General features: G+C 54.5%; 1 protein-coding gene and 1 long non-coding RNA gene across 9 annotated transcripts in view; one reads left to right on the top strand and one right to left on the bottom strand.

The window, feature by feature from the left end:
• The window catches only part of LOC105238650, a 2,793-nt gene extending 1,894 nt beyond the window's left edge, over positions 1-899 (bottom strand). For 2 of the 3 annotated variants that reach the window (XR_857428.3, XR_004627944.1), the window contains exon 1: positions 679-899. This is a non-coding gene — a long non-coding RNA (uncharacterized LOC105238650). Of the gene's footprint in view, positions 1-641 lie in introns of all 3 variants that reach the window. The other variant, XR_004627943.1, reaches the window with a different exon arrangement.
• SLC45A4 (solute carrier family 45 member 4) overlaps positions 7-26,214 on the top strand; it is a 74,616-nt gene continuing 48,408 nt past the window's right edge. For 2 of the 6 annotated variants that reach the window (XM_034668676.1, XM_034668677.1), the window contains exons 1-2: positions 8,204-8,248; positions 8,424-8,568. In XM_034668676.1, coding sequence (XP_034524567.1) covers positions 8,219-8,248; positions 8,424-8,568 — 175 coding nt within the window. In that variant the 5' untranslated portion in view covers positions 8,204-8,218. Of the gene's footprint in view, positions 55-8,203; positions 8,249-8,423; positions 8,569-23,650; positions 23,670-26,214 lie in introns of those variants that run through there. The other 4 variants (XM_034668680.1, XM_034668678.1, XM_019802137.2 and 1 more) reach the window with 4 other exon arrangements.

Below are 26,214 nucleotides of genomic sequence, written 5' to 3'. Positions count from 1 at the left end.
GGCCCGGCCGCCCCGCCGCGCCGCCGCCCCCGCGGCCCCGGCCGGAGGAGACAGGTGAGCGGCCGCCTCGCCCGCCCGCCGTCCAGGGCCCCCACCTGGGCTCCGGCACCTGCCGCTTCTCGCCTCCCCACCCCACCTCCGCGCGGCCCGGCCTCGAGCTCCTGGTCCCGCTCCCAGCCCGCCCGGACATCTCGTNGAGCTCCTGGTCCCGCTCCCAGCCCGCCCGGACATCTCGTCCCCGGGGAGGAGACCCTCCCCCCGACTCCCCCCGCATGACCTGGCCGGGCGCGACTCCCGCCGGGCTCCCGCCCCGTCCTTGGCCTCCCCACTTCTCTGCCCGGGCTGCACCTGCCTCTCGTCACCGTCGTCCCGGCAGCCTACTGGAGCATCCCGGGCCCCCTCCCCGCGGTGTGCACCTTCCCACGGATCCGGCCCCCTCTTCGCGCCCCACAGCATTCCACCACCCCCTGTTTACTCAGGTTTCTCTGCCCGGAGGGGAATCTGGAGCCTCGACCCCTCGGCTGCGACCCCGTCCGGCCTCCTCGGCCTGACATCTGTCTCTCAACTTCTGAGAGTCCAGCCCCTGCCTGTCCCCTCTGCCTGCCTTCACCCCACCCCAACCCCCAAGCACACACACACACACAAGCGCGCTCAGCACGCCCATCCAGTGTTCCACACCTCCAGCTCCAAGATGCCCCCTGCGCTGTGCCTGTGTTTGTGTCTTATATGCTTGTCCTCTGGTCTGTCCCTTTGAAGACACCTTTATTTCCTGTGGCCAGGCTTGTCCCTGGAGGAGAGGGGCCAGTTCGTCGAGGTCCGGAGCCCCTGCCCTCCACATTTCTCTGCATCTCAGCACTGCTTCCCTTTCCCGGGCAGCTCCTCCTCCTGGAGCTCTCGAATTTAACCCATTCCTCCCCAAGGTGTGTTGATTCTGATTGGGTTATTGGGGAGCAGTTTCCAGCCGGGGGCTTTTCCAGGGGAGGTATATCAAAATGGTGGGGGTGGGTGGTTTGGAAAAAGCCCAGCCTCTTGGTTAGCTATCTATAATGTTTCTAGAAAGTGCTGGGGGTGGGTGGAAGGGAAGGGTTGCTAGGGAGGAGTGGAAAGGGGGACTTGATCTCCTGGGGAGTGTGAGATTTTGTTTTTCCAGTGGGGGCACAGATGGGTCAGACTGTGCCAGCCCCATTGGATACCTCAGCTGACTCCAGCAAAAGGGGCCTTGGAGCTCCTGGTTATTGGGGGATCTCGTGGCCCTAGGTCCTGGGAAGGGAGGAGGGTTTGGAAGAAGAGTGACTGAAGCAGTTGTGGGGTCCAATGATTGTCAGAATTGAAGCCTGTTTCTGCTGGGGAAACCCAGGTCGGCTCTTGGCAGGGTTATGTGTATGTGCCCTGCATTTTCTTTCACTATGACCACTTCACACCACTCTCCGGCCATGGACAGACAGGTAGGGCACAGGGGGAATCTGTCATCTCTATTATTTTATGCTTGAAGAAAGAGGGAAGAAGAAAGCGAGCTGGAGAATTGGTTTATTGATTAAGAAGTGTAATAAATGGTTGGGTATCAGAAACAGTAATCCCTAACCTCTTTTAAAAAATATGAATAATTTCCTTGCTCTTTCGCTAAATCTGACTTATGTATTAAAAGAAAGGGAGTTTATTTAAGGTTTGGGAGAGATTTTGCAGACTCTGCCTGAAGTTGACTAGGGGCTGCATTTGTGGCCTGGAGCTCTGCAGGCCCCAGGTGGAAAGACCCGGGCTGATCACGATCTCAAGTGCTCTCGGGTGAGAGGGTGAGGAAGTAGGTTGTCTGAAATCAGGAATTTCAGTCCCTTGCAGGCTAATTGTTTTTATGGGCAGCAGCTGTAAAGGAAAGAGGTGGATCTTTTGAGATGCATTTGAAATGTATATTAGGTATTTAGTGGTGGTTTTTGTGGCCCCGGTGCCCCCCAGGGGAGGCTGCCCACCCCCTCTGGGGGGACCAGTGAGCGGGTGGCCTGCTTCCCTTGCGGAGAGGGGCGTTGCAGCCTTGGCCCCAGTCGCTTGGGGGTGGGGGGAAGCAGAGCAGAGATTGGACTGGGTGAGCTCCTAGGTGGCTTGCAGCTTTTAACATCCTGGGGCTCTCTCTGTTCTCCAACTTTGCTTATGGGGGGGTGGGAGCTGGGAGGAGGCGGGAGGAGTCTGGGAAGGGGGCCCTGCCCTCTCTGAGCCCGGAGATCCCGCCCTGCAGGTCTGCAGGGGAGGAGGGGCTGCGGCAACGGCAGCTCCCCCATCCCCAATGGAGGAAAGGAGTCCAAGAAGGTATTTTGGCCAGCGATTAGGTTGCTTGCTGTTGGACTGGTTTTATCGGTGTTTTCAGAGGGATGGTGGGGAGAAAAGCCGAGGGCTGCGCTGGGGTCTGGGCTCTGCTGTTATTTTCCGACTGTGGTGCCTGTTGGTCCCTATCGCCCGTCTGCACCCTGTGCCCTCTCTGCCTTCTTTGCTCGTCCCGCGAGCCCCTGAAGCCCAGCCCCGCGGAGCCGTTAGGGGTGGTTCAGGACTACCAGCCTCGCGGCCTGGCACAGAGGGAGGGTGGCCGGCTAGTGCCATGGGTGGCGGACAAACCCCAAATTGCCCCTGCCCTCCTCGGGAACACCCCTGACAGAGCCCTGGCTGTAATTTGCGGAGCCGGAATGCGCTGGAAGCTGCGTTGCTGGGGACGAGGCCGCTCCGCAGTTGTTGCCTCTGGCTCCCCAGCTTTCTCTGTCACAACCCAGTTCTGGGGATGAAGGTGCACTCAGTGAAACACCATTAGGAGGGTTGCTTCCACTCCAAGGCAAGAAACATGAGAGCATTTTAGCTTTGCTGACTGGAAATCTGACCAGAGGGAAAAAGCCTCCCAGATGAAGAGCAGCCATATAGAGAGGGGGGTGGGTGGGAGAGGACCCTGGAGCCCAAGCAGCCAGTGTCTGCAGGGGGCTCACTGGTGAAGGCAGGCCCACCGCCCCTTCCCCATGGGCACCCAGACAAGGCCCCCTTGTTTAGATTAGCTTAATTACCCCACCAAAATCAATGAACAAGGATCTTTTTAAACATGGAACTTTTCAAAATGTGCTTTGAGTGTTTTTTTTTTGTTTTTTTGTTTTTTTTTTAACTTAAAGGTATCAAATGCTAAGCCTTTGTGAAATAAGGCACTTGGAGCGAACTGGGGCATTGTGGATCTTTTCACTGTGTGCAAAGGAAGCTTCCCGGCCCTAAATCAGAAGGAAGCTTGCCAAAAGTCCGACTTCACCAGTCTGCACGAGAGTTATTTCCAACCCGCTGCCGTTGGGGTAGCGGTAACATTGGAAACACTTAGTGGGGGCCTAACAGCGTCTGTGAGCCTTCTTCCTTGGCAAGTGACTTTTAGAGGAGACATTTTAAGAAGATTAAAACGTCCACAGACTTTGAGGGCAACAGCGTAATCCACTTACTGTTGTCGTGGCACGAATAGAGTTCCTTTGAAGCTTGGCGCTCCTGTGGGGCCCCTCCATTGCTGCGGGGGACTGGTGGTGTCCCCACCTTCTTCCACGGGCAGGCAGAGTGAGGGAGGCTGTGGGAAAGGACATGAAACCACTAAGTTGGGTGAGGAGGGCTCTGAGTGCTGTTTCACTAACTTAGGGCCTTAGGTGAGCCAGCAGGCGCACAGGGTCAGTGGCAGACTTTGTAGGGGACCCCCGATGAGGGTGCACGTTGTCCTGGGTAGGGGAGTGCCCGCCGTCCTGAGGTGGGATGCCTCGGGACACCGCAGCAGCTGGAGGGGTTTGCAGAGCCTTTTCTAGTTACTGAGCGAGGCTACCTTGCCCTCCCACCTCTGCTTGGCCCAAAGCCCAGGTGAGAAAGCATTGTTCAGACCGAGGTCGTTGGTGTTTTCATCCTCCCAAACCTGTTGAAGGATTTTGCTGGCGGAGAGGAAAACTGCATTCCTGAACCAGTGCCCGAGGGTGCTTTCTTTTGCTGCATTCAGAAATGACCTGGGATTCGGTGGTGTGGCTCCTTCTCCCCACGTTTTTTGGGGGTTTGCCTCAGGGTCTCTTTTGGGGTTCTGCTTCTGAATCCCAATTGGCAACTAAATGCCAGTTGTAAAGACATTGTAAAGACAGGAAAGTGTAGAGTGCAAAATAGCAGACCCTTGAAACAGCTGACAGAGGGAAGAGGGGACAGTGCTGGACAGCGCGGTGGCGCGCTCCAGATGGGGTGGTCACTGTACTTCACATATAAATCTTTTTTTTTTTTTTTAAAGATTTTATTTATTTGTTCGACAGAGAGACAGCCAGCGAGAGAGGGAACACAGTGTGTAGGGGGAGTGGGAGAGGAAGAAGCAGGCTCACAGCAGAGGAGCCTGATGTGGGGCTTGATCCCATAACGCCGGGATCACGCCCTGAGCCGAAGGCAGACGCTTAACCGCTGTGCCACCCAGGCGCCCCCACATACAAATCTTATCTGGCAATATCGAGCCATCAGTTGGACATTGCAAGGCCAGGAAACAACAAATACGCTTCTCATTGCCAACATTGTAGTCATCATTGTAGGACAGTCTATTTATCCAAAAGTATGATTTTTTTGGTTTGAAATGGGAAGGAAATGTTTTCCCACCAATTATTTTGAGGGGAGGGGTTTTGCCGTCTTAAGGCGATTGGTTAGATTATGGGTCTTCTAGAGTTTTATTGCCTTCCAGCCGAGATGTTCAGACGTTTTTGTTCATGTTCTGTAAAATAATTTGAATACTATGGGTGTATTTCTAAGTGGACATCGAGCTTATTGCTAATTTTAAATAGCTGAGAATTACATGTAATTTCTAGTGCAGTGTGTATGTGGACACTGAAATTCACAGACTGCTCTTGAAAGGATCCAGTACTAAGTGTGCTACTGATTGGATAACCAGGACCACCCTTTAGAAACCGAGCAGACTGTTAATGGTGGTAACACGTGCATCTTTCTTCTTCTTGAACTTGGATGTTTGCTCCATTTTTCCCTTGTGGAGTTTTATTCTACTGGCACACGCTTTTATTCATCAGAGTCTTTCATTGATCATCCTTCACACTCGTGACACAAGTGTATATAAATTGGAGTTCAAAGCATTTCTGTGATCATAAGGCTGTGTTTACCCCATCCAGAAGCATTTTTTGTCATTGTAATTACCAATACAAAATTGATCACAGAAGCATAAGTGCGTCATTGATCTTCATAATTACTAAATGCGCAATGTAAAAATACATTGGAAAGGCATGTCTCTGAAGAGCTGAGAGGTGGTCCAATTAATTATAGATCTGCCCCTGGTTCCTCAGACACACCCTTGCTGCTGGAACATTCCCTGAGAGGAGTGCCTCCTGCTGGTGGGGCAGGAAGGGAGAGTGAAGGCTGGGGCTTCCCGCACTGGCCAGAGCTCAGGCGGTCGTGTCTGGGATGCGGAGATACGTAAATTCAGTCTCTCAGACATCCCACCTGAGAACCCGAAAGTACTTCTGCCCTGTTGTGTTACTGTGCTCAGGGGGTGGAGGGGTAAAGAGCATTTGCCACTTCGTTAAATGATAACATTAAGTGCTGACCCATGTGTACTTTAGTATGTAATTGCGCGTTTTCTAGCTTTACGTGTTAAAGGGCAGAAGACAATAGATCTTGTAAACATGTATGTTTTAGTCAAGGGGCAATGCATTTTTATTTGGTTGGGTTAAAATTTAAGCCTATAGGATTGTGCCTTGAGTTACATTTTAATTTTCCAGAAAGATGTGTTAAAAGCAGACAAGACTGCTTTGCTGGGTGTTGGATTCCAAAGAGGCTTTTGTCATGCAGGAATCCAGTGAGCCTGCTGTGCTGGTCTCCTTTCTGGAAGCTTCTCAGAGCAACACAGTGTGTTTTGGGAGGAGGAGAAGGGTATGTTGTTGGCTTCCCTCTATGGTGAGGGCTCTTGGGGTGGGTGAGAGGCCCCAGGGGTTGGAGAGGAGCCTGACTGCTTGGGGTTTGCAGAGGTGGGGCCTCTCCCTGAGAAGCCCGGACATACCGGGAGCTCCCTCAGACTGTTGGGAAGTCCTGGACTGGTGCTCTCTCAGGCAGACTGGAGATACTCTCAGAGCATGAGCGGTCACTGTTGTTAGCCCAGAAACAGAAAGCGCCTTGGATTGAGAACTGTAGAACTTTGTATTATGGGATGGTTTTATGATGGGTGGTTTTATGATGTACAGAGAGGCTCCAAGTAACAAGGGGTCTCTGGCTTCGTCCAGCCTTGTGGGGGAAGAAAGCAAGCCGCTTGCCCAGCTCCTGGGATTTTGGTAATGTGTGTCAGCTTGAAGTTTTGTCTGTCTTCTGTCCTCAGGGCTGGCTGTTAAGAATCCACTTAAGAATGCTTCACCACCAATGTCGATTTGTAAATATTTGGGAACAAGTCCTCAGATTGTGAAGCTGTGCCTTTGTTCCTAGGGTTAAGTGAAGATAGGAGCTAGTTCCAAGATCATGTTCTAGGAACCCTGTGGTTTCTCTAAGCAGTGTGGAGTAGTGCTGGGCAAGGCAGCATAGCCCTGACCCACCCTGGTGGGGAGCGGGGTGGGACAGCCCTCATGTGGACCCTCCATTGATCTCTCTCTTTTTTTTAATTAAAAAAAATTTTTTTTTAAAGATTTTATTTATTTGAGTGAGAGTGAAAGGGAGAGAGATCACAGAGCTCCGGAGAGGGAGAAGCAGGCTCCCCACTGAGCGGAAAGCCCAATGTGAGGCTTGATCCCAGGACTCTGGGATCAAGACCCGAGCTGAAGGCAGTCACTTCACGGACTGAGCCACCCAGGCAACCCCCCCCCATTGATCTCTTAAGCACAAACCCTTGTGTGAACTTCCTTAGCATTTTGGGTGTTGACACAGAAATCAAGGTTCCGAGCTCAAGGTTCCGAGCTCGTAAAACAAAGGCTTGGGTTGCTGAAGGTGCATTGGGGCACCCAGGTGACCCCACACAGGGGAGTTCAGTTCTAGATACGGTGCCATCCCCTGGGGCCCGAGTCCCATGCCAGTCTACTGCCAGCCAGTCATGCGGCTCGGAGCTGGGATAACAGGGGAACTGTTAGTGGTTCTGCACGTTGCTTATGTAAAACTGCAGTGGAGAAGCTTGGAGGACGGAATCTTCCCCATCAGGCCCTGCACACCACCACCCTCTGCTGGATGGAGCCAGAGCTCCCGGCCTGCCGAGGCGGCCTCTCTGTCCTTTAGCACGGCCATGTGCAGGGGCTCTGATTCGGTGCTCTGGATGGATTATAGAGTTGAAGCCGGCTTGCTCTTTGCTTTACCAGCGTGGGCCCGGTGAGCCTAGTGGAACAGGGAAGCTAAGGAAAGCTCAGGGCTCTTTCAAACGTGTTTGGCTCGTACTGGAATTATTCAGATGTCTAAAGTGTTTTTAATTCTTAAGATAGGGAGGGGCCCTGGGCCTTTTATTCTGCAGAAGTGTCCTAGATCCTGGCGTTGTTTGGGGTGCAGGGACCATTTACATCCGTGGCTGGGCCATCCCTGGCTTTGTGACCTTGGCCCAGAAGCAACCCACTGCTCTGAGTTTCAATTTCTGTGTTATAATCTGGGAAGCATAATGAGTATTTGTTCCTGGCACTTAGCAGGCCCTGAGAAATAATCTAGGAGTCCAAGTCCTGTGCAGAACACTCACCTCATTCTCTCTGCAGAACCCAGTGAGGGCGGTCTGTTATTACCTGCATTTTACAGAACGGAAACGGAGGCACAGAGAGGTGAAGTCACTTGCCCAAAGCCACACAGTAAGTGGCTGAGCCTGGGGGTGAACCCTGGGACCCACACATGGGGCATTGGGCCCATAGGTCTCCTGTGTAGCACTGAGCCCCAGAGGAGGCACGCTTCCCCCATATGAAAAGCTGGGTTTACAGGGTGTCAAGAATATATGTTTTGGCAGTGTGGGGTATCATGTTTTTGTGTGATACACAGTGTGTATTCACTATAGTGTGTATAAAACATCGGTAGCTTTTCACAAAATGAAATGGTGTTTGACACTAATCAAATGCAAAATAAAGCGGGGACTGTGTTTTCGAGCGCGCTGGCCACTGAAGTAAGAGGAGGCAGTGCTCTGTGCACCAGCCCAGAAGGCGTAGGTGAATGGAAGCTTCTCTGGGCGCCAGCTATCAGTCCTTGGTTAATTCCTGACCGTTGGAGCGACATCTGCAGAAGTGAGGCCGTGTGTGTGCCGATAGGAGTCCTGTGGATGGTGTCCGTTTGCGTCTGTAAAGTTCAAGTAGGTTTTTGATGAAATCCTGTGGGTCTGTGGGAGAGTGGGAGCCAAGTAAATGCAGGCCGTGGTTTCTGCCTGCTTCTGATATGGTTTTGGAAACGAGCTTACAATTTTAATATGGATTTCCTCGTGATCCTCTCAGAACCTTGTCCTTCTGGCGATTTATTCTTGCCCACAGAGTTCTGTCTCGGCTTGGAGCCCGTCAGATGTGGATTGGGATCCCAGGCCTGCCTCCCCACAGCACCGCCTGCTCCCTGGCCAGATGGCTGGCTCTGAGGCTGGAGGCCAGGCCTCTCTGCACTGCGGCATCCCATTCGCTTGCGGTAGGAGTCCAGGGGGCACTTGGTTTTATTTATTTATTTATTTTTATTTTTAAAATTCTTTAAAGATTTTATTTATTTATTTGACACAGGGAGAGGGAGAGAGCGAGAGAGAAAGAGAGAATGTGCAAGCAGGGGGAGTTGCAGGCGTAGGGAGAAGAAGGCTCCCCGCTGAGCAAGGAGCCTGAGGTGGGACTCTATCCCAGGACCCTGGGATCATGACCTGAGCTGAAAGCAGATGCTTCACTGACTGAGCCCCCCCCCCCCCCGGGGCCCCCCCTGCACTTGGTTTTAATAAGTGCAGGGGATAGCTGCGACGTTCAAACTTTGTAAAACACCAAATAGATTGTATGGGGAAGAATGTGAAGAAGAATCTGGACTTACTGAGGCCATCGCTGAGCGGAGCATGTTTCCGATACAGGGTGCTAAACTTGGGGGGACTCTGGTGATTAGTGCTGTTCAACTGAGTCACCATGAGACCCCAGAGGCATTGTGCCGGCACTGGGCTCTGAGTCCCGGGGTGGTGGGCCTCCTCTGTCCTCCCTGCATGCTGATGGAATCCTCGCAGCCCCGCAGCCATCCCACGGGCATCTTTGTCTTGACCAGGCGTCTGCCATTGTGGCTGTGGGCCAGGCTCTGTGTAAAGTGCCACCTAGACTCAGAGTTAGCTTCTGGGATTTTCTGACCACTCTGCATGGAAGCAGTGGTATCCCCATGTTATAGGTGAGAAAATTGATTCCCAGAGATCTTACGGACCCTGCCTGGGAGTCTCCCTTCTGACTGAATGCTCTGCTAGGAGATGCATAGATGCATAAGCAGTTTGAGCCTAAGCAGGGAGGCCCCCACTGAAGAATGACGCGTAGACAGGAGTGCTCATGATACGGTGCTCAGTGCTCGTCCAGCACAAAACATAATTCGTACCACTCTCGGGTGGGGCTCCTCAGGGAGGGCTTCTTGGAAGTGGAGGCCCATTTAACTGGCTTAAGGAGAAATAGAGCCTGACCCTGGGGCCTGAGGATATGGTTGCTGCTTTGGACAGTAGAAGTGGGGCACGCTTTCAGCTGCATCTGTTTTAATGAGTAGCAACCGCACTTGGGTTACCGCTTGTCATGAGCCAAGGAAAAGACACTGTGGAGCTTGGATGGTGGCCTTGACGGGGGCTCATGGCCTGCACTGCAGGGGTGGGGCGAGGGCTCTGTGCTGGAGCCACAGCGCCAGGGCCGGACTGCGAGGGCTCCCAGATGCCCTGCTGGCTGCTGTGCAGTCTTGGACTTCTCTCAGGGCCTTTCAACTTGGGAGACGCATCCGGGCTCAATGCCTGGGCCGTGTGCTGTGAGTGGCATCCACGTGAGTGTCCTGCCGGCTTGTGGCTTGGTCCCTGGGACAAGGCGCTGCCTACATCAAGGTGCACGCGCTTGCAGGCGGACTGGCTCTCCCTGCCCTGCCCGGCTGCTTTCCCAGCCTCACGGGGCAGCGTCCACGGCGACTCACCAGGAACGGCCTGCGGGGGTGTCGCTGCTGGTTGAAGCCTGTACAGCCCCCACCTTTGAACACCCGCAGGGACTACCAGGGAAGATGGGTGCTCCAGACCAGCTGCTTCTGGATTCCACTGCAACATAACAGGTGGGAGGGCTTCAAGGAAGTGTTCCCTTGGACCTTCCCTCTGCGGAGTGTCCGAGTGTCCGGTCGTTTACACACACAGCTTCTGATAACTCACCCCAGGGCTGTTTTAAGTTTAAAATGTTATCTTCATTTTAAAAATGAGATCTCCTTGTCATTATTGATGGGCTCAAGGGACTGGCTGCTGGTCACATAACCTGGAAAGCGGTGATCCTAGGAATTCTGGTTGTGCGCCCTTGGGCCATACCTCCCAGCTGGTTTGCAATGGGGGGCAGGAAGGTGGACAGGTGCCACAGAGACTGGACCCCGAGGCCCGTCTCCCTTCGGCACTTGTGAATCGCTCCTTCACCTGTGAGCCCCAGGGCCCCCACCCAGAAACTGGCAAGAGGGTCCTGGGTCTGTGCCACAGCCGTTGGAGGACCCGGGGAGCTTGGGAGTGTTCCAAAGCCCTGGGAGCACCCGCATACCTTCCATAGCAGGTCCGCACTCCCTGGCCGAGTTGCCCCAGCACTCTGTGGGGGCGCTGTAACTAGGTGGTCGTCTTTGCAGCGTGATGCTAATTTGCACCAGACAGGGCCCACGTTTCCATTTAATGTGGGGTTACCTTTGAGTTCCATTTTCTTTGCACTGTCCCGGAGGAAGTGCACGTATGTATGGGTGTCTCCTCCCCATTTCTGGTGATTCATATGTAGTTGGGGTCCTTAGGGCATACAGGCCTCTGGTCTGGAGTGTCTGGAATCTGTTTACACATCCTATCTTGCCTCTGAGAATTCCTTTCAAGGTCTGTGGCTCTCATCTTGATTTGATAACGCACTGCGAACGACTGCTTCATGACTACACAGAGGTGTTGGGGTTACTGCTGCCAGCTTCTACCCCCGTGGGACAGAAGACTGTGCGTACGTGTGTGTCCGTGTCCTGGAGGGACGTTGGCCACTGTGTCTGTTGCGTCCTGTTTGCAGGAAGCAGGTTGGCATCGCAGGTAGAGTGATGAGCGTTAGGCCCATACAGAGGGGTGGGCAGGGTTAAGGGACACCAGCAAGGAAGGCTTCACCCCACCCTGGGCCCAGGGGCATGGAGAGAGGGGGGATGCAGGAGAGGGGGTGGCTTTCTGTGGAAGGGTCCGGTCAACCGGTGGTGACGACTGGTCTGGGCGAGAGTCCGGGAGGCCAGGGCTTGGGAGGCTAGGGCCCGGCTTTCACTGCATGCGCCTCTGTGCCCTGGCTTGGTTGCTGGGGTGGAATGTGTGTGGATGTGTGACTTTCTGGCCTCCTGGCGTGGTTCCCTGCTTGGTGGGAGCTGATGCCTATGGGTTTATGGTAATTTGGGGTCTTGGTAAGATGGCAGAAGGAAGGACCTAAGTTGACCAGTGCAGCTGAGAACGCAGGCCGAGTGGGCTTTGGTGGATCCAGGATGTAGCTGTGACCATGCTGCATGGGCCACTTTCTCTTTTCCTGGGGTTGGCTGGTTTCCCGTTGTCTGCCAGGTGGCCTGAAAGCAACTGGAGGGCAGTCTGGACCTCTTGGTGTGTGCCCAGTGGGAGCGCAGTGAGCGGGTGGATGAGGGAGGGGGGCCTTGGCTAGGTGGGGAGTCTGTGAACTGTGATCCCACGGCCCAGTGTCTGGCGACAGTGGCAGCTAGCTCTAGAGCCAGACGCAGCGGAAGGAGCACAGCTGCGCTCTGGATCAGAGGGAGAGAGGCGATGCCCAGACCCCTTGTCTAAATGCAACATGCAGATCAGATTAAGGTTTTATCTGGAGCCTGGCTCATGTTTTGGTTATGAAACGTGAGAGCAGTGTTTTGCTGACCTGGTTTTCCTTGCTCAGTCTTTCCCCAGCTCAGTCTGTCCTGGGTTACTTTTCAAAATGAATGAGCTAACACCATATACAGAAGGTTCAAAACAAGCTCATTATCACCCTGGCGAGCCAAGTAAATAACATTTATCCAGGACTCGATTCCAGACACCATGGCCTGACTATTTGAGAGAACGACAGCCGTTTTACTTGTAGTGGTTCATACTTTTGTCCATTCCTTTAGGATCAGTTCTAGAAATTGTGGTTTGATCTTTCTCATGTCACCAAATGTTTGATGAGCTCTAGAAAATTATCAGCTCTGGAATAGTCTGGGCTGGCCCTTAGAGTTTTTCCTGAATTTAGAAATCATCTTTCTAGTTTTGTTTCTATCTGCCCTTTTATTCCTGCTGTATGAACCTAAGTTGTTCAACTGAATTCTAAAGGAAACTATAAAAGGGAGGGCCGACTTTAAAAATTATGAAAAGCTGATGCAGTAACTCTGTCAGAGCAGAAATACCTTTAGTCAGCTGTGTGACCATGGATACTTCCCTCTTCCTCCACTTAGAACTGGGGTAGTGCTTAACCTTTTTTGGGTCATGGATTCCTTTGAAAGTCTGGTGAAAGTATGGACCGTTTCCACAAAAATGCGAAGAGACACCATTTTGTGTATACTTTAGAGATCTCCTAACACCTGTCCAGGGGTGATCCTTCTCAGCACCCCTTTCTGGGCCTCAGCTAAGGAACCCCTGTACCCTGCAGCGTGGGCTGCCTGGTCTGTCTGGAAGCCCAGGGGGAGGGTGCTTGGCCAGCGGTCCGCCCGAGGCTGTGTTTGGTAGTTCCGGAAGCAGGCGGGCAGCTGGGGCTGGTGCTGGCCTTGGGCTGGTCTCTCTGCCTGAGGAGTGTGCTGGAGATAAACCCCAAGGGTGATTGTTGTGTTTCCTTGCTGTGCCCAAGACGAGCAGCAACAGCCGTGGACTTAGAGCACGGTCTCGGGCAGCAGCGCGATTAAGGGCCTGCATGGCAGTCTGCCATCTGAGTGGCTGTTGGAAACTGTTGTGATGGTGCCGTTGGGATGCTCTGGTTTACTTTGTGGGGAAATGTAGGGTAGTTAAAATTAGCAGTGAGAGGGTCAAGTCAAGGTTGTCTAAAGAATTAAGCAATGTCACATTGAGATAAAACTTGGGAGTGGCTGGGTGGAATTCCTGACCCTGAGCCAGGCCAAGGTGGAAGGGTCAGGGGTGTAGCGGGTCGTGTGACCTGGAAGAGGAGCCACCAGGTCAGACCTCTGCATTGGCACCTGTTCATCCTGTGGCCGGACGGGTACTGTGGCCTAGAGAGTGCCCTGGACTTAAAAATCCATGTTCATTGGACGTGGTGTGATACTGCATTATAACGTAGCATATATTCTATGTGTGTATTAGAGTAAATTGTATTATCTGTTCTTTATTTAGCTATATAACATGTATTGTCTATAACAGACACAGTTATAGGGCGTGTTCCATATGATATATTGTAATGTTGTATTATATAGTATAAGGTCACATCATAATGTATATTTTACTTATTTAAAATTCTTGGTGGGGAGGACATCCGGCTGCCTGGGTTCAAGTTCTCCACTAGCTCATTTTCTTTCTTTTTTTTTTTTTTTTAAGATTTTATTTATTAGAGAGCGAGAATGAGTGGGGGGAGGGGCAGGGAGAGGGGGAGAAGTCGACTTCCTGCTGAGTGGGGAGTCCCATGCAAGGCTCAATCCCAGGACCCCAAGATCATGACCTGAGCGAAAGGCAGATTCTTTACCGACCGAGCCACCCAGGCGCCCCACCACTAGCTCATTTTCATTGACGTGACGGGACAGTGTGGTTCACAGGAGGACCATGGTCCAGTCTGAAGCCGCGCCACCAGGAATTCTCTGGGGACCCTTTCTTATGTCCTGGGCCTGCCAGGCAGAGAAGGTGCTTGGCTGGCTCCTGGTAGTTGTGGGGTCAGCAAGGGGCCTGGTTTGCCGTGTTTCCCTGCCGGGCTGGAGGACCCAGGCCTGGAGTTTTCTCTGCAGAGGCCACAACCACTGGGCCCCTGCAGGACTCTGGCACATGGCCACTTTGCTCCCCTCGAGGCAGGATGCACGATCTTTTCCAGGGTGTCTCTCCCCACGGCGGCAGCCAGCTGCTTGGCAGGACAGGCCAGCTCTTCTGAGCTGGGAAGAGCCCAGAGTCCTACCCATTTGTAATATCACCTCTTCCTACTCTTCAATCAAATGCAGAGAATGCGGCGTTAGTATGAACAGTAACTGATAATACTCAGCTTCTGCTAACCCCATCTGTGGCCCTAAAGATTAGAATCCTGTCCTGATGGGAAGCCCTGAGTCAAATATCATGTGTGTGACTCCACACGTTACTCTAATGGTCATGTATTATGTATGGAAGGTGAAGTAAGGGATTTTGTTTTTTATGTATTTACTTTTTAAAAAGTGATCTCCACACCCAAGTTGGGGCTTGAACTCACAACCCGAGATCAAGAGTCGCACGCTCTACCGACTGAGCCAGCCAGGTGCTCCAGTAAAAGACTGTTTTAAACTAAGGTTTTTGATCAGGCCAGTTTTTAATTTCTTCAGTTAAAGAAACAAGTACAACCCTAGAGCCACACCTCCCAGTGGTGGCTGCTCTGCTCCTTTCCAGACCACATCTCCCAGAGCGTGTGTGCCTGTGCGCGCCCCTGTGCGCGTGTTCCCGTGTGGGCACGCGCGCTCCTTCCCTTGGGTCGGCCCACCAGCGCCAGCTTCTCCGGGTGATGGACTCCGATGTCTTGCGTGGCCAGGCAGTTCTGGGTGCCTGTGTCCAGCTGCCTGCCTCACAGGGAGGGTTCCCTCCAGAAATCAGGCGTGGAATGAAGCTCTTGCGTCTCCTCTGATCCTCTCTGCTTTTCTCAGCCCAGCTGGGAGGAAGTGCCGAGGCCGAGCCACTGAACCATGCTGGCCATGGCGCTCCCCACGCGTCTAATCCTGCATCTTCTGTGTGCTAGACTTGGTGCTGCGGTTTCCTCATCTGCAATGATAGGAATTCCTGCTTTGGAGTGTGTGAGGGCTCAGTGTGTGTATGTGTGTGTGCGTGTGGCATCTAGAATCGGAATTGGCTCGTAGGAAGGACGTTCAGAGTTGCAGCTAGTTATGTCCCCACATGAAGCAGTCGAAGATGAGTGTCTTTGGGGAGACTTTGCAGTTCCCAAGAGAAAGGGGGTGTGGGAAACTGGAATTTGCCTTTCTTTTCTGGGGGCAGTCCACTCCTATGTTGGAGGGGCAGGGCCAAGTTGGACTGGGGGAGGGAGGCCTGGGGGCACACACGGCTGCCTGTCCTGGCAGGTGCAGCAGGATCAGAAGGGGGGCCATCAGAACGAAGCCGCGTGGGAGCCCAAGGTTCTCGTGGACGTGGTGTCTGTGTGGTCGGCCCCTCCTGTGTGCAGGCTGAGCCCTGGTGCTGTGGGGGGCACTAGCTTGGGGTTAGGGACTTGCCTGGGAGAGGAAGTCAGGAACTGGTAGGAGAGGTGGAATTGTGGGGCAGGGGTGGTTGGCAGTCAGAAAGGAGCTGCTGACGTATCCTAGGCTTGGAGTAGCCTAGGTGTGAGCCGTGTGTGGGCAGAAGACAGGGAGAGAACCCTGGGAGTCAGGGGCCTTGGTGCCTGTGCCCTGGGAGGCCTGAGGGCCTCTGGCCGCTGGTACCATTGGTGCTGGAGATGCTGGGCATGCAGCCTGAGCTCCAGCAGAGTGGTGGTAGGTACTGCTGAGCCTGCGGGAGCCCTTGAGGCGGGTGGTGGGGCAAAGGGGGCACAGTGGACCTCTTTTGTTGTTGTTAATAGACTTAGCAGGTACTTAAAAGGACAGGTTCTTTAAACAAATCCATCAGTAACTTTCATATTTGTAGTTAATGGTCCTTAACTGGCTGCTCAACCAGCTAGACCAGAAGGCCAGCGCCCTGGCTGGCCGGGGGCATTCCCTGGAAGGAATTTGGAAATCCAAATGTGCCATGAAGTGTTCATGAGGGGGCTTCGAAGGACCTTGGAGGAGGGAGGCTGGGGACGGCAGCAGCCTGCTCTCCCTGCCCCGTGCGTCGGTGTGGGTTGTTGCCTTGTGAAAACAGCAGCGTGCATCCAGGTGACCTCACCTGCCAGGCAGTCAGGGCAGCTGAGTCATGGTGCTGTAAATTATATCCGCAAGGAAAGGTTTGTTCGCTGCGGTTATGTCTTCTCCCTGTTAAAATTAGTCTTGAAGACAGAGTGAGGTGTGTTGAGTTTATAGCGCGTCTATTATAGGCTTCCTGCCGGCCCTGCAGGCCTTTCTCCTGTGATGATATTGCCCTTGGTGTGTGGTTTTAAATTGTAGGATCAAAGCTTGTGGAAATGCAAGAGAAGGGACAGGTGCTTGGTTCCTACCCCGCTGTGTTGCCCGTGGCCTGGGGAGATAAGCGGCTTTCTCAGGGTCCTGCGGTGGCCTGGGGGTCCTGCTCTGCTGCCAGCCGGATACCCGTAGGGTCCAGTGATAAAATACTAGCTGAGGGCGGAGCACTGCGGCAGACGGTGAGCAACCCCCTCTCCGTCCCTCCCTTGACCTCAGACTCTTGCTTGAATTTGGCTGGCTTTGCTGCGGTGGTGGTTTGTAAAGAGCAGTTCCTTCTCTGTTCCCCGTAGCCTTCAATTTACTTGGGGAAGGTGTGGACAAGCTAGGATGCAGTGGTGGTGAGGGGAGGGCCACCAGTCAGTGGACAAGCAGAGGAGAGTCCCGTGGCGAGCGGGAGAAAGGTCGTGCTCCTGTGGTCAGGCTTGTGAGGACGGCGGGAGCAGGAACCCAGCTCAGAGGCAGATTAATGCCATCTACTGTTTTAAATGCGCCTTGATGGGGAAACACTTGCTTTTGAACTGTAACTCTGCTTATACTATCTCCTTATTCTGGAAAAGATTGAAGCCGCTTTAAGGAGAGAATGTATGTAAGAGGCACTTGTACAGATACAGGAAAGATGTCTTTGCAGGCTTGCCGCATGCTTCCCTTGCTCTGCCTTGGTCCGGGGCTCACACGCGCACTCACGGGGTGCCTCCAGCCTGTGTGCTTCCTGGGCCGCAGATGGAGGGCCTCCGTAAGGGCTGGCTGACAGGCCATGAACCTCCACCATTCCTCCTCCTCTGGTCCTAAGCCCCTTGTTTCTAGAGGGATCATGAGCTCAGACCCCCACCTCCTTGGGAGCTAGGTGGGGCCACAGGCAGAGATGTTGGGGGTCCTGGTGCCAGGGCTCCCTTAGGGCCGGTGCTGGGCCTGTGTCCCTCGTGCCCCGCTGAGGCCGCTCTCGCCCCAGAGTGGGAGGATCTGATTGGGGCTCCCCAGTGAGTACTGGCTCACCCAAGCCAGCACGTCTGCATGCCCATGCCGGATACGGTGTACGTAGTCAGGGACAGAGGAGCCACCACGGAGTCCGGGGCACGAGCCCCAGTGACCCCCACTGTGACCCTCCCCTCACGCTGACAACCTTGGTGCTTTCCTGAGCAGCAGTGCCTCGCAGATGGCCAGCGTTAGGACTGTAGCGGCCTCTGTCCGGGACTTTCTGCCTTGTGTCCAAGGCAGTACTTTTGTACTGGGCCAGGCACCCGTCACCCCGGGGCAGGGCCTCAGCAGCCGTGGGGGGGCAGCCTGTGTTCCAGCAGAGGCCAGGGCTGGCTGCAGCGTGAGGGCACAGCTCTGTGCTCAAGATGAGAGCTGGAAGCCTTTGAGGTGCTGTGACCCGAGGAGGGCCTGCTGACGTTGAGTGTGGGTCCTGGCTCAGTGGCTGCCATGACAGAGGACTTCACGCAGAGGGCCATGTGGGGCAGGCGGGAGCTGAGGGCTCCTTCCCACCAACTGGGGGCCACACTGGAGGTGGTAGGGTGCGGGCAGGCCTAGCAGGAGCTGTCCTGCGGTGGGGAGGGAAGCCCGCTTCGGAGCCGGCAGACCCCGACCCCGCATGTAGCCCTGGTTCTGGTTCCACGCAGGCCTTAGCAGCCCACCCGCCGTGTCAGAGTTGGCCTTGCTGGGTTGTGGGGATGGGGTGGACACACAGCACAGACACTACATGGGTGGTTCTTTGCTCCCACGGGAGGCCACGGTGGGGACAGAGAGGAGTCCCTGGGGTGGGGAGGACCCAGCAGAGGGTGTGAGAAGCGCCTGCAGCCCCGCCCTCCTCACAGAACGTGAGTCACACGACACGGGCCCACTTGGCATGCTGGATTAGGTTTTTATCCCCCGGAGAGTAACCAGGTAAGCAGGATAGAGTTTGTTTGGGCCACTGGCCAAATGAGAAATATTTTGGATCTGGTGACCTTTTTCTTTGGGTCACTATTCACTGTGGAAGGTTTTGACCCGTATTGCATTTCAGAATAGGAAGAACGACTTATTTTTCAGAGTGGCAAATAAGGAAAAGAATGAAAGTCTCTTGGAATCTCTGCTTCCAGAGGCTCCCCTGGGAGGAACATTTTTATAGACACCAGACGTCCTCTCCAGTCCCGGCCAACTTTCCATGCTGCTGGCAGGGGTGTGCCGAGGGCCAGCCCCTCCTCTCCTGAGCCCGTGGCCAGTGTGTGGCGCCTGGGCGCCTGCAGAGCCAGGGCCCTTCCTCCCCCAGTGAAAGCACCACCTGCCCCCTCGTCCCCAGGCCCTGGACCCTGTCTGCCCAGCTTCCCCTGGGGTTGTGGTCTCTGCTGGGACTCTTCGCTCATGGATCACAGACCCCTGCGTTTTCACAGTTGAGTTGCAGCAGGTCACCCAATCGAAGGTCACCCTCCTAATTGAATTTCAGGGTGAAGTGCTTGTATAGTTAAAAACCAATGAAGAAAATAGGACTTAAACCATTGGTTTGGTTTTGTTTGAAGATTTATTTATTTATTTGAGAGGGGTAGGGCAGGGGTGGGGTAAGGGGAGGCAGAGGGAGAGAGAATCTCTAGCAGACCCCCCCGCCCCCCAGTGTGGGGCCTGAGGGCTCGATCCCACGACCCCGATCATGACCTGAGCCTAAACCAAGAGTCAGACACAACCGGCGGAGCTGCCCAGATGCCCCAACTTACGCCATTGTTAAAGCAAGTCCATACTCTTGAGGTGAGCATGAAAACATCCTGTCTGACTTTCTCGTTCATGTGCTGGGGCGTGGGCTGCAAAGGAGCAGGGCTTGGGCTCACGGAGACTCTGTGAAGCACTGGTGTTTGGGGCTGTCCCTTTTCCTCCCGTCCTCCAACCCCAGGACTCAGGTTTGCACACACGGTGCCATCAGTCTTCTGGACTGGAGTGCACACACGATGTGGCCTTTGTCTCCATTGTCATCTGTCCCTTGCGCCTTCCAGCTGTGGAACCACCATTGCAGGAAGATCCCCGAAGCCCCGCGTGTGGGCGGCTGACCAAGCGCAGCCCCCTTGGTGCCCTTGTCTGCTGGGCCCCCGGCACTGCCCTAAAGTGCAGGCAGAGCCCAAGCTGATGTTGATGCATGAAATGTCTGGAGCATTTGAGACATTCTGGGCTGCAGTGTTAAGAGCTCCCTTGTTTGCCCTCCACTCTGCCTTCCTCTCCTGCTTGTCCCAGGGCGCTGGGCCGGAAGCTGTAGATGGGCCTAGCACTTTGAGGCGGACAGGGAATCTTGCTGCGCTATTCATCTCTGGCCTGCTTGAAGGCAGGCTGCTGCTGGCATCCCTAGGAAAAGAAAGCTAAGTGCCCCCTGCTTCTCCCAGCGCCTAGGCCCTTTGGTAGCCTTGGGGCGTCTTAGGCTTAACTCCTTCCTGAGAGGCTCTGTGCAGGCCCAGGATGTGGGATGTTGTTTGGTGATGAGGTGGTGGTGGCTTCTGATGAGTTTTGGATACAGCCAATGGTAGAATAGCAGCCTTCCCAGGGGTGGTTGGGGTGGTTAAGTGCCCTTGGCCAGAAACACCTGTTGGCCACCTGGTGTTGGGTAAGAGGAAGAGGTGGGCTGGCAGATCTGTGCCGGACAGGGTGTCTGGCTCCCATCGAGCAGACCCTGTCCTGCCACCTCTAGTTCCCGTCTCATCCAGCTTGTCCCACTTCCGGATGCCCAGATGAGAAGTAACGAGCTTGAGGAGGAAAGGATGCTAGGTCAGGCCTCCAGACCTGTGCTACCTGTTCAGAAACCAGGGGACACAGCTGACTCGTGTGACATCTGCAGGGGCAATGTGGCTGAGGCAGAGGGAGGCCGTGGTTTGTAGTCAGGGCCTCGGACAGACGAGGACTAGTGTGGGCTAGTGTGGGTTTGCTTTGCCTGAGGGGTGAGGAGGGCAAGAGCAGAGGGAGCAGGAAGGGAAGCGCTGAGGGGTGGGTAGCGGGAGGAGCTGTGCACAGAATGTTCTGGCCATACCTCATGCTGGGGATACAGCAGCAGGGAACACTGAGGGGCAGAAACGAGTTCAGGAGGGTGCAGCGGGGCGGGGGGGGCTGGACTGCAGGGGGAGGCAGTGACGGCCAGGAGAGCGGGGCCAGCAGGTGACAGGAGTGCTGTCATCGGCCACAGAGCCTGCCTGCACGGTGCTGGCAGGTTCCTCTCATTGGCGGGCAGCACACACCCTCGTTCTTCACACCTGTCTGGGACCCGTGGCCGGTTTTCAGGAACCTGGAGGAAGCCTTAGCAAGGGGGTACCTGGGAGGGCAGGAGAAGTGTGTGTCAGCATCAGCTCTGCTCACAGTCACTGTCATCGATGCTGGGTCCCTTGGCCTCTCAGGCGCCATTTCTCCTCTGAGGTTTGGGTGGAGCTGGACCGTCCCCAGGGGTCTCACCAGCCCTATTGCTCTTTGACCTGCAGCCTGATATGTTTCTGGATGCTTATCCTGTTCTCTTATTTGTTCCTTGAAGCCCCCATGGCTGACCCAGGTCACGCCAAAGCTCCTGCCGCTCCCTTCGCACTGGCGGCCTCTCCCGGAGCGCCTGCCGCTTTCCGTCTGCTGCAGACCCGGACGGCACCTCTCCACTCCCAGGCTCACCCGCAGCTGGGCTGTGCTGGCCCCTTGAGGGTGTCTCCCTGGGCTGAGCCCCTGCAGGGGCAGGTCCTCCTGTTGGAAAATGCCCAGCACATAGCACTATCCACAGTGGAGTGAGCCAGCTGTCCTGCCCCTGCCAATAACAAGTCTCAAACCTCTGTGCCCACCCCCTGCACTGTGCCTGGGCCTTTGAGCGCAGCCACCCCTGGGTCGGTCTAGGCTTGCCTGCTGCCCTCCATTGTCACGTGGGCCTCCTCCCCCCTGACACCCTGGGGGGAGGGGGGAGGTCTCACTTGCTGTGCCTTTGGGTGACACAGGTTCTCTCCCCATTAGCCCTCCCCCCTCCCCGGGTTTTAGGTGCCTTGAAGGGAGGGACCCTATCCTAGACCAGAGGTGGCTTCTTTGTGTCCCTGTTGCCTGCCCGCCCTACAGGTGGCCCAGAGGGGGGTAGTCCTGGTCACTGAGCTGACCCTCACATCCTCAGTGGTGAGCGTTGTCGTGCTGCAAGGTCCGGTGCAAAGGGGTCCATGGTATTCTAGACCTAATGCACATATACCTTCTTTTACAGCGAAATCGCTGGCTGTGCTTACTTTCTCATAACTGAGTGGAACCACTTTTTAACCTAAATTTTTGTTTTTCCAACAAATTTTCCTTTTTAGTGACGACTCTAGGTAAAAGTTCTCATGAAACTTTTGTAAATATTAGATTACTTGTTTATTTTTCAAGCCATTCAGGTAAAAATTAGACCATGTTTGGTAACTTAAATTCTGTTAGATTGTTCTCTGCTCTTTTTGTGATTTCTCTCTTTCAGGGCTACACACTGTGATGTAGTTGAACTAAGGATTTGGTTCCCCCAAGGAGTTTTCAACACTCTTATCCAGATGTAATCGGGGGTAACCACTGTTTTACTGCGAGCGTTTAAGGGTGACGGCAGCCCCCTTTCCCGAGAACCCTCGGGGTTTAGGCTCCTTGGCGATCGTCCACACTGCCTGGTCCCCCACACAGTCTCAAGGGGTCGTTCCTGTTGTAGATGGGGAGGTGACAGCTGAGTGTCTGAGTCTGCAGTCACGAGAACACCGTGTTAATGATTCGGGACATCGTGTGGCCCGTCTCTCCACCCTGCCGTCCACAGTCCTGGGAGGAGGCATAACTTGTTTCACTCAGGGCTGGGAGGACATGCAGCCCGCTGCTTTGTTCCAGGGCAGCATGAGGAGAACAGAGCGTGGCCTTGGAAGATGGAGGGGGTGGGAGTCAAGGTCCCTGAACTGGGTCTTAAAGGGGCCGAGATGGGTGAGGCTGCGCTCCGCAGGTGCTCAGTCCCTCCGGCCCACCTGGCTCGGCAGAGCCCTGCACCCAGCGGTCTCCCTGAGCTGGTCCCTTGCTGGGGAAGACTTCTGTGTCACCCATGTGTCACCTGCTTGGTGGCTGGCTTTGTTGGTGGCTGGCTTTGTTCCGAGCTTGCTTCTAGTTCCTTTTGAGTTGGGAGCTACTGTGTTTAACATAAAAAGACCTCCACAGGTGAAGGGAAGGTTAAGTGACATCTGGAGTCTGTCGGGAAATTGGCAGCACAAACATACCACATGCCCACCCAGCCTGGCCTGGGGGGCCTGCTGCTGCTGATGGCCGGTCCGCTATCCCCTCGCCTGGTGCACTTGGCCATCCAGGCTACTTATCTTCCGGGAAATTAAGTTTAAATCAGATTGAAGCTATGATGCTCCTTGTTCTTTTCCATCCCAACAATTATCTTAAAATCTCTCCTTTTAATTAACTCAATTTTCCAGGTCTTTCTGTAGGCCGGGTGGTTGGTTTGTGGAGGGCCTGGCACCGGGCCCCTGATTGGGAGACAGGGCTATAGCCCTGCCCTCCGAGGCTGGGCGGCCCCAGCACGGGTGGGGTAACAAGGACTTGGCCGCCCAGCCTGAGTACAGCGCTCACAGCGCAGGGCAAGGGCCCAGCCTCCTCCCCGTCTGCTGGGGCAGCTTGCTACCCTCTGGCTGGAGCCGCTTTTTTTTTTTTTTCTTTTTAGAACTGCTTCTTTGGCAGCTTTCACTTCTCCTGTAGGCACATCTCAAGCTAATATTTATCCTGCAAGGTATCTTAAAAATGCTGGAGGGCGAGTATTTGTGGAGAACTTTATCAATCTTTGAAAGAGCATTATTGTGACATTGATAAACTGAGGCACTGTTTACAATAGGCAGATTGTGTTTGAACTTGCAACCTTTAATTCAACAGTTAGTTTTTGTTAACAGATGGAGTTGTTTTGGCTGTTCTTGTAAAGCAGTCTTTATCCATGTGGTTTTTGTTTGTCCCTGGGAGTGTTTGGCCTGTGCTGGGGGAGGGGAGACCTGGGCGGCTCAGGCTGTAATACATTCAGGTGTTAACTCATTTTATGATCAGCAGGCTTTTCAGGAATGTGGACTTTGGTGCTTGAAGCCCTACCTCTCCATGAATTGTCTCTTTAAAACTGGAGGTGCCTTCTTCCAGAGTGAAAACTGGCCTCCCCATGAGCAAGATCGTGGGGGCAGGTGGTATTGTTTGCGTGGTCAGGAGATTTCAGATCTGAGGAAGAACAACACTGAGAGTGAACTTCTTAAAAACTAAAGTAAAATCTTTCCGTGGGGGGGGGGGGTTACTTTTCAGTAAAACGAGTCACTTCCTGGATCTTCTCCTGAACCTGTTTCTTCCACCTGGCAGCCCTTTTTGACTCTTGGGTGAGTGAAATGCCTCCTGGTGTGTTGGGGGCGGAGGGGCCTGGCTCCCACAGGGCTGCACGTTCCCAGGCCCCAGCCTGGTGCTGAGGGTGCCGGGGACCAGCGGTGGGGGCCAGTGCGGGCTTGGGCAGGAGGAGGAGAGGCAGTGCCGGAGAAGTCTGGGTCCTGCAGGGTGTCACACAGATGCAGCCATGGCTGGTGGGGGCTGGCCAGAACTGGAGACGGAGGCCTCTCCTTGGGGCTGGGGGAGCCTGGGCGTCAGGCCACGCAGGGCTTGTGCACCTGGCCTTGTGGTTGGGGCGGGAGGGGGGACAGAGGAGCTGAGGTGGGCTGCCCTGGAGGAGGTGAAATGTGCAGTGGGTGCCTCTCAGAGGTCACAGTGGCGCCTGTGGAGTCTTGTTTGTGCCCTGCGGGGAACATTAGGGACCGGCACTTCCTCCTGGGTCAGCTGACTCACTCTAGCCTGCTGACTTGCTATTCCTCTTCTGTCTGCTGGTCTCTGTCTGTCTGTGTCTCTCTGTCTCTGTGTGTGCGTGTGTATCTCCGTCCGCCTCCCTCCGTCCTGACTCAAGCCCTGAGCTGGGCTGGATGTGTGGCTGTGCGGCTTTGCAGCCCCATCTGCCCCAGCGCCTGTAGGCTTCGAATGTGTCAAAGATTGGCAGTTGGCTGAATTGTCTGGGGAGGCACTGAGTACCTACAGGGGCAGAAACCCCATTACCCTGCTGATAGGACTTTCCAGGTCATTTCTAGACCTCATCTTACATTATTTACTTTTATTTTGGTAAAATAACTCTTAACATGAACTGTACCATGGGAACCATCTTTAGGGTCCTGTTCAGCCGTGTCAGGTCTGCGTTCTCAACGCGGTGCTCCGTCGCCGCCCTCTGTCTGCAGAACTTTTGCGTCTTCCCAAAGGGAAACTCTGTCCTCCTTTCATTTATTTTTAATGCATCTGCAAATCCATCGTAACCAGTAAGGTCCTGTGGTGGGTGCTGCTGCCGTCCAGTATTAGGGCTGTCAGACCCAAGGTCCCCAGGCTGGCCGGAGGGACACGCGGGGCTGTGCGCAGCAGAGCTGATCTCAGGTGGAAAGTGCTGTACGTAGGGCAGTGAGGTTCTCGTGAATTGCCGTTTTCCTCCAGTAGATGTAAAATCTGACTTGTTGAACCCCGTTTGTTGTACACTCAGGTCCTGCTGTCGGGCTGAGTTTATGGAAATCAGATGTCACCCGTTTGGGTATCTGAGAACTGCATTGTGCCCAGAGTAGTTTGGTTCTAGTTAACGTTCCTGGGGCTTCAGTCCCACGAACTTCTGACCAGCTTAGTGGCCAGGTCCTCTTCCTTTTGGGGGAAGGCGGCAGTAGTTCTCTGTCTGTATGGTCTTCCCCGGGGCCTCCTGCTCGAACATTCCAGTCATTATCTGACTTGTGTCAGCATTGGGTACAGCTTGCCCATCTCCCAGATGGCACAGGAGGAGCCTGAGGGCCACACTGGGCTTCCTGTGTGTGGATGTGCACTGTCTGGGGGGGAGGTGGTATGCTTTGCTCCGCGGTGTTCACCTGCATTGCAGACTTCTGGGGAGTCTGGGCTTCCCCCTCAGGGAGGCCCAGGCTTGAGCCAGGTGCTGTGTTTTTGGCCATGTTCTCTGCACTGGCTGGAGGCAGCCTTCTGCTGGCTCGCAGATGGTAATCCAGTCCTGGAGGGCAGTGCTGAGAGGCCCCAGGGACGTCAGCACCCACAGATTAATGAGCGGGAAGGGTGTCCGTTGGTGTTGTCAGCAGAGAAACACACATGAAGCTTTCGGCCTCGGAGCCCAGTGCTGTCTGGGTTGCAGGCGGGGAAGGGTGCTGTACATCACCTGGACAAGATTAGTTTCTTCATCCCACGGTGGCCTGTTTCAGACCTTGATGCAGGGCTTCTCTGTCTCGGCTCTTAACCTGAAGAGAAGAGGAAAGAGTGACTCCTTGATGGGCTCAGGGTCTGGTAGTCCGGCTGACCCGGGAGTACCCTTAAATGGGAGACTCTGTGATGAACAGAGCAGGTGGCATTGTTAGGGGCAGATGTTTGACCTCAGTCCAGTGGGGAGAAGGCTAAGTCCAGCAGAGTGAACCTGAGTTATGGGGGTGCGGGAGGGCAGTAGGGGCTGTGGGCTGGAAAGCCGTGTGATTGTGTTTGGGAACTGGGGTAGATGCCTAGTGAAGAGCCACCCAGGGGTCCCATAGGAACGAATAGCCTCCATGCACCAAAGCATGTGGGCGGGTCTGCTGCTTGCCTGGGTGGGGTTAGGGCACAGTCCGTGTCTCCGATGTGAGGGCGGGCTGGGAGAGGCTTCTGCGATGGGCCCTGGTCGTCAGCTTGGCATCTCTGCTGATTAAGGGGACCGGCCAGCAGCACTGCATCCACGGGCGGCTCTCCGGACCTGCCTCTGTTGGCACTGTCTGGGCTGTGCGAGATGCGACTTTGTGATTGTAGAACACTCCTGCATGTCCCCCCACACACCATGATCTTACTCTGCGTTTGGAGAGGACAACCAGAAAATTTATTTTT

The sequence above is a fragment of the Ailuropoda melanoleuca genome, chromosome 9, assembly GCF_002007445.2.
Source record: "Ailuropoda melanoleuca isolate Jingjing chromosome 9, ASM200744v2, whole genome shotgun sequence".
NCBI classification, from domain to species: domain Eukaryota; kingdom Metazoa; phylum Chordata; class Mammalia; order Carnivora; family Ursidae; genus Ailuropoda; species Ailuropoda melanoleuca.
This window is presented reverse-complemented; position numbering and strand designations above follow the sequence as displayed.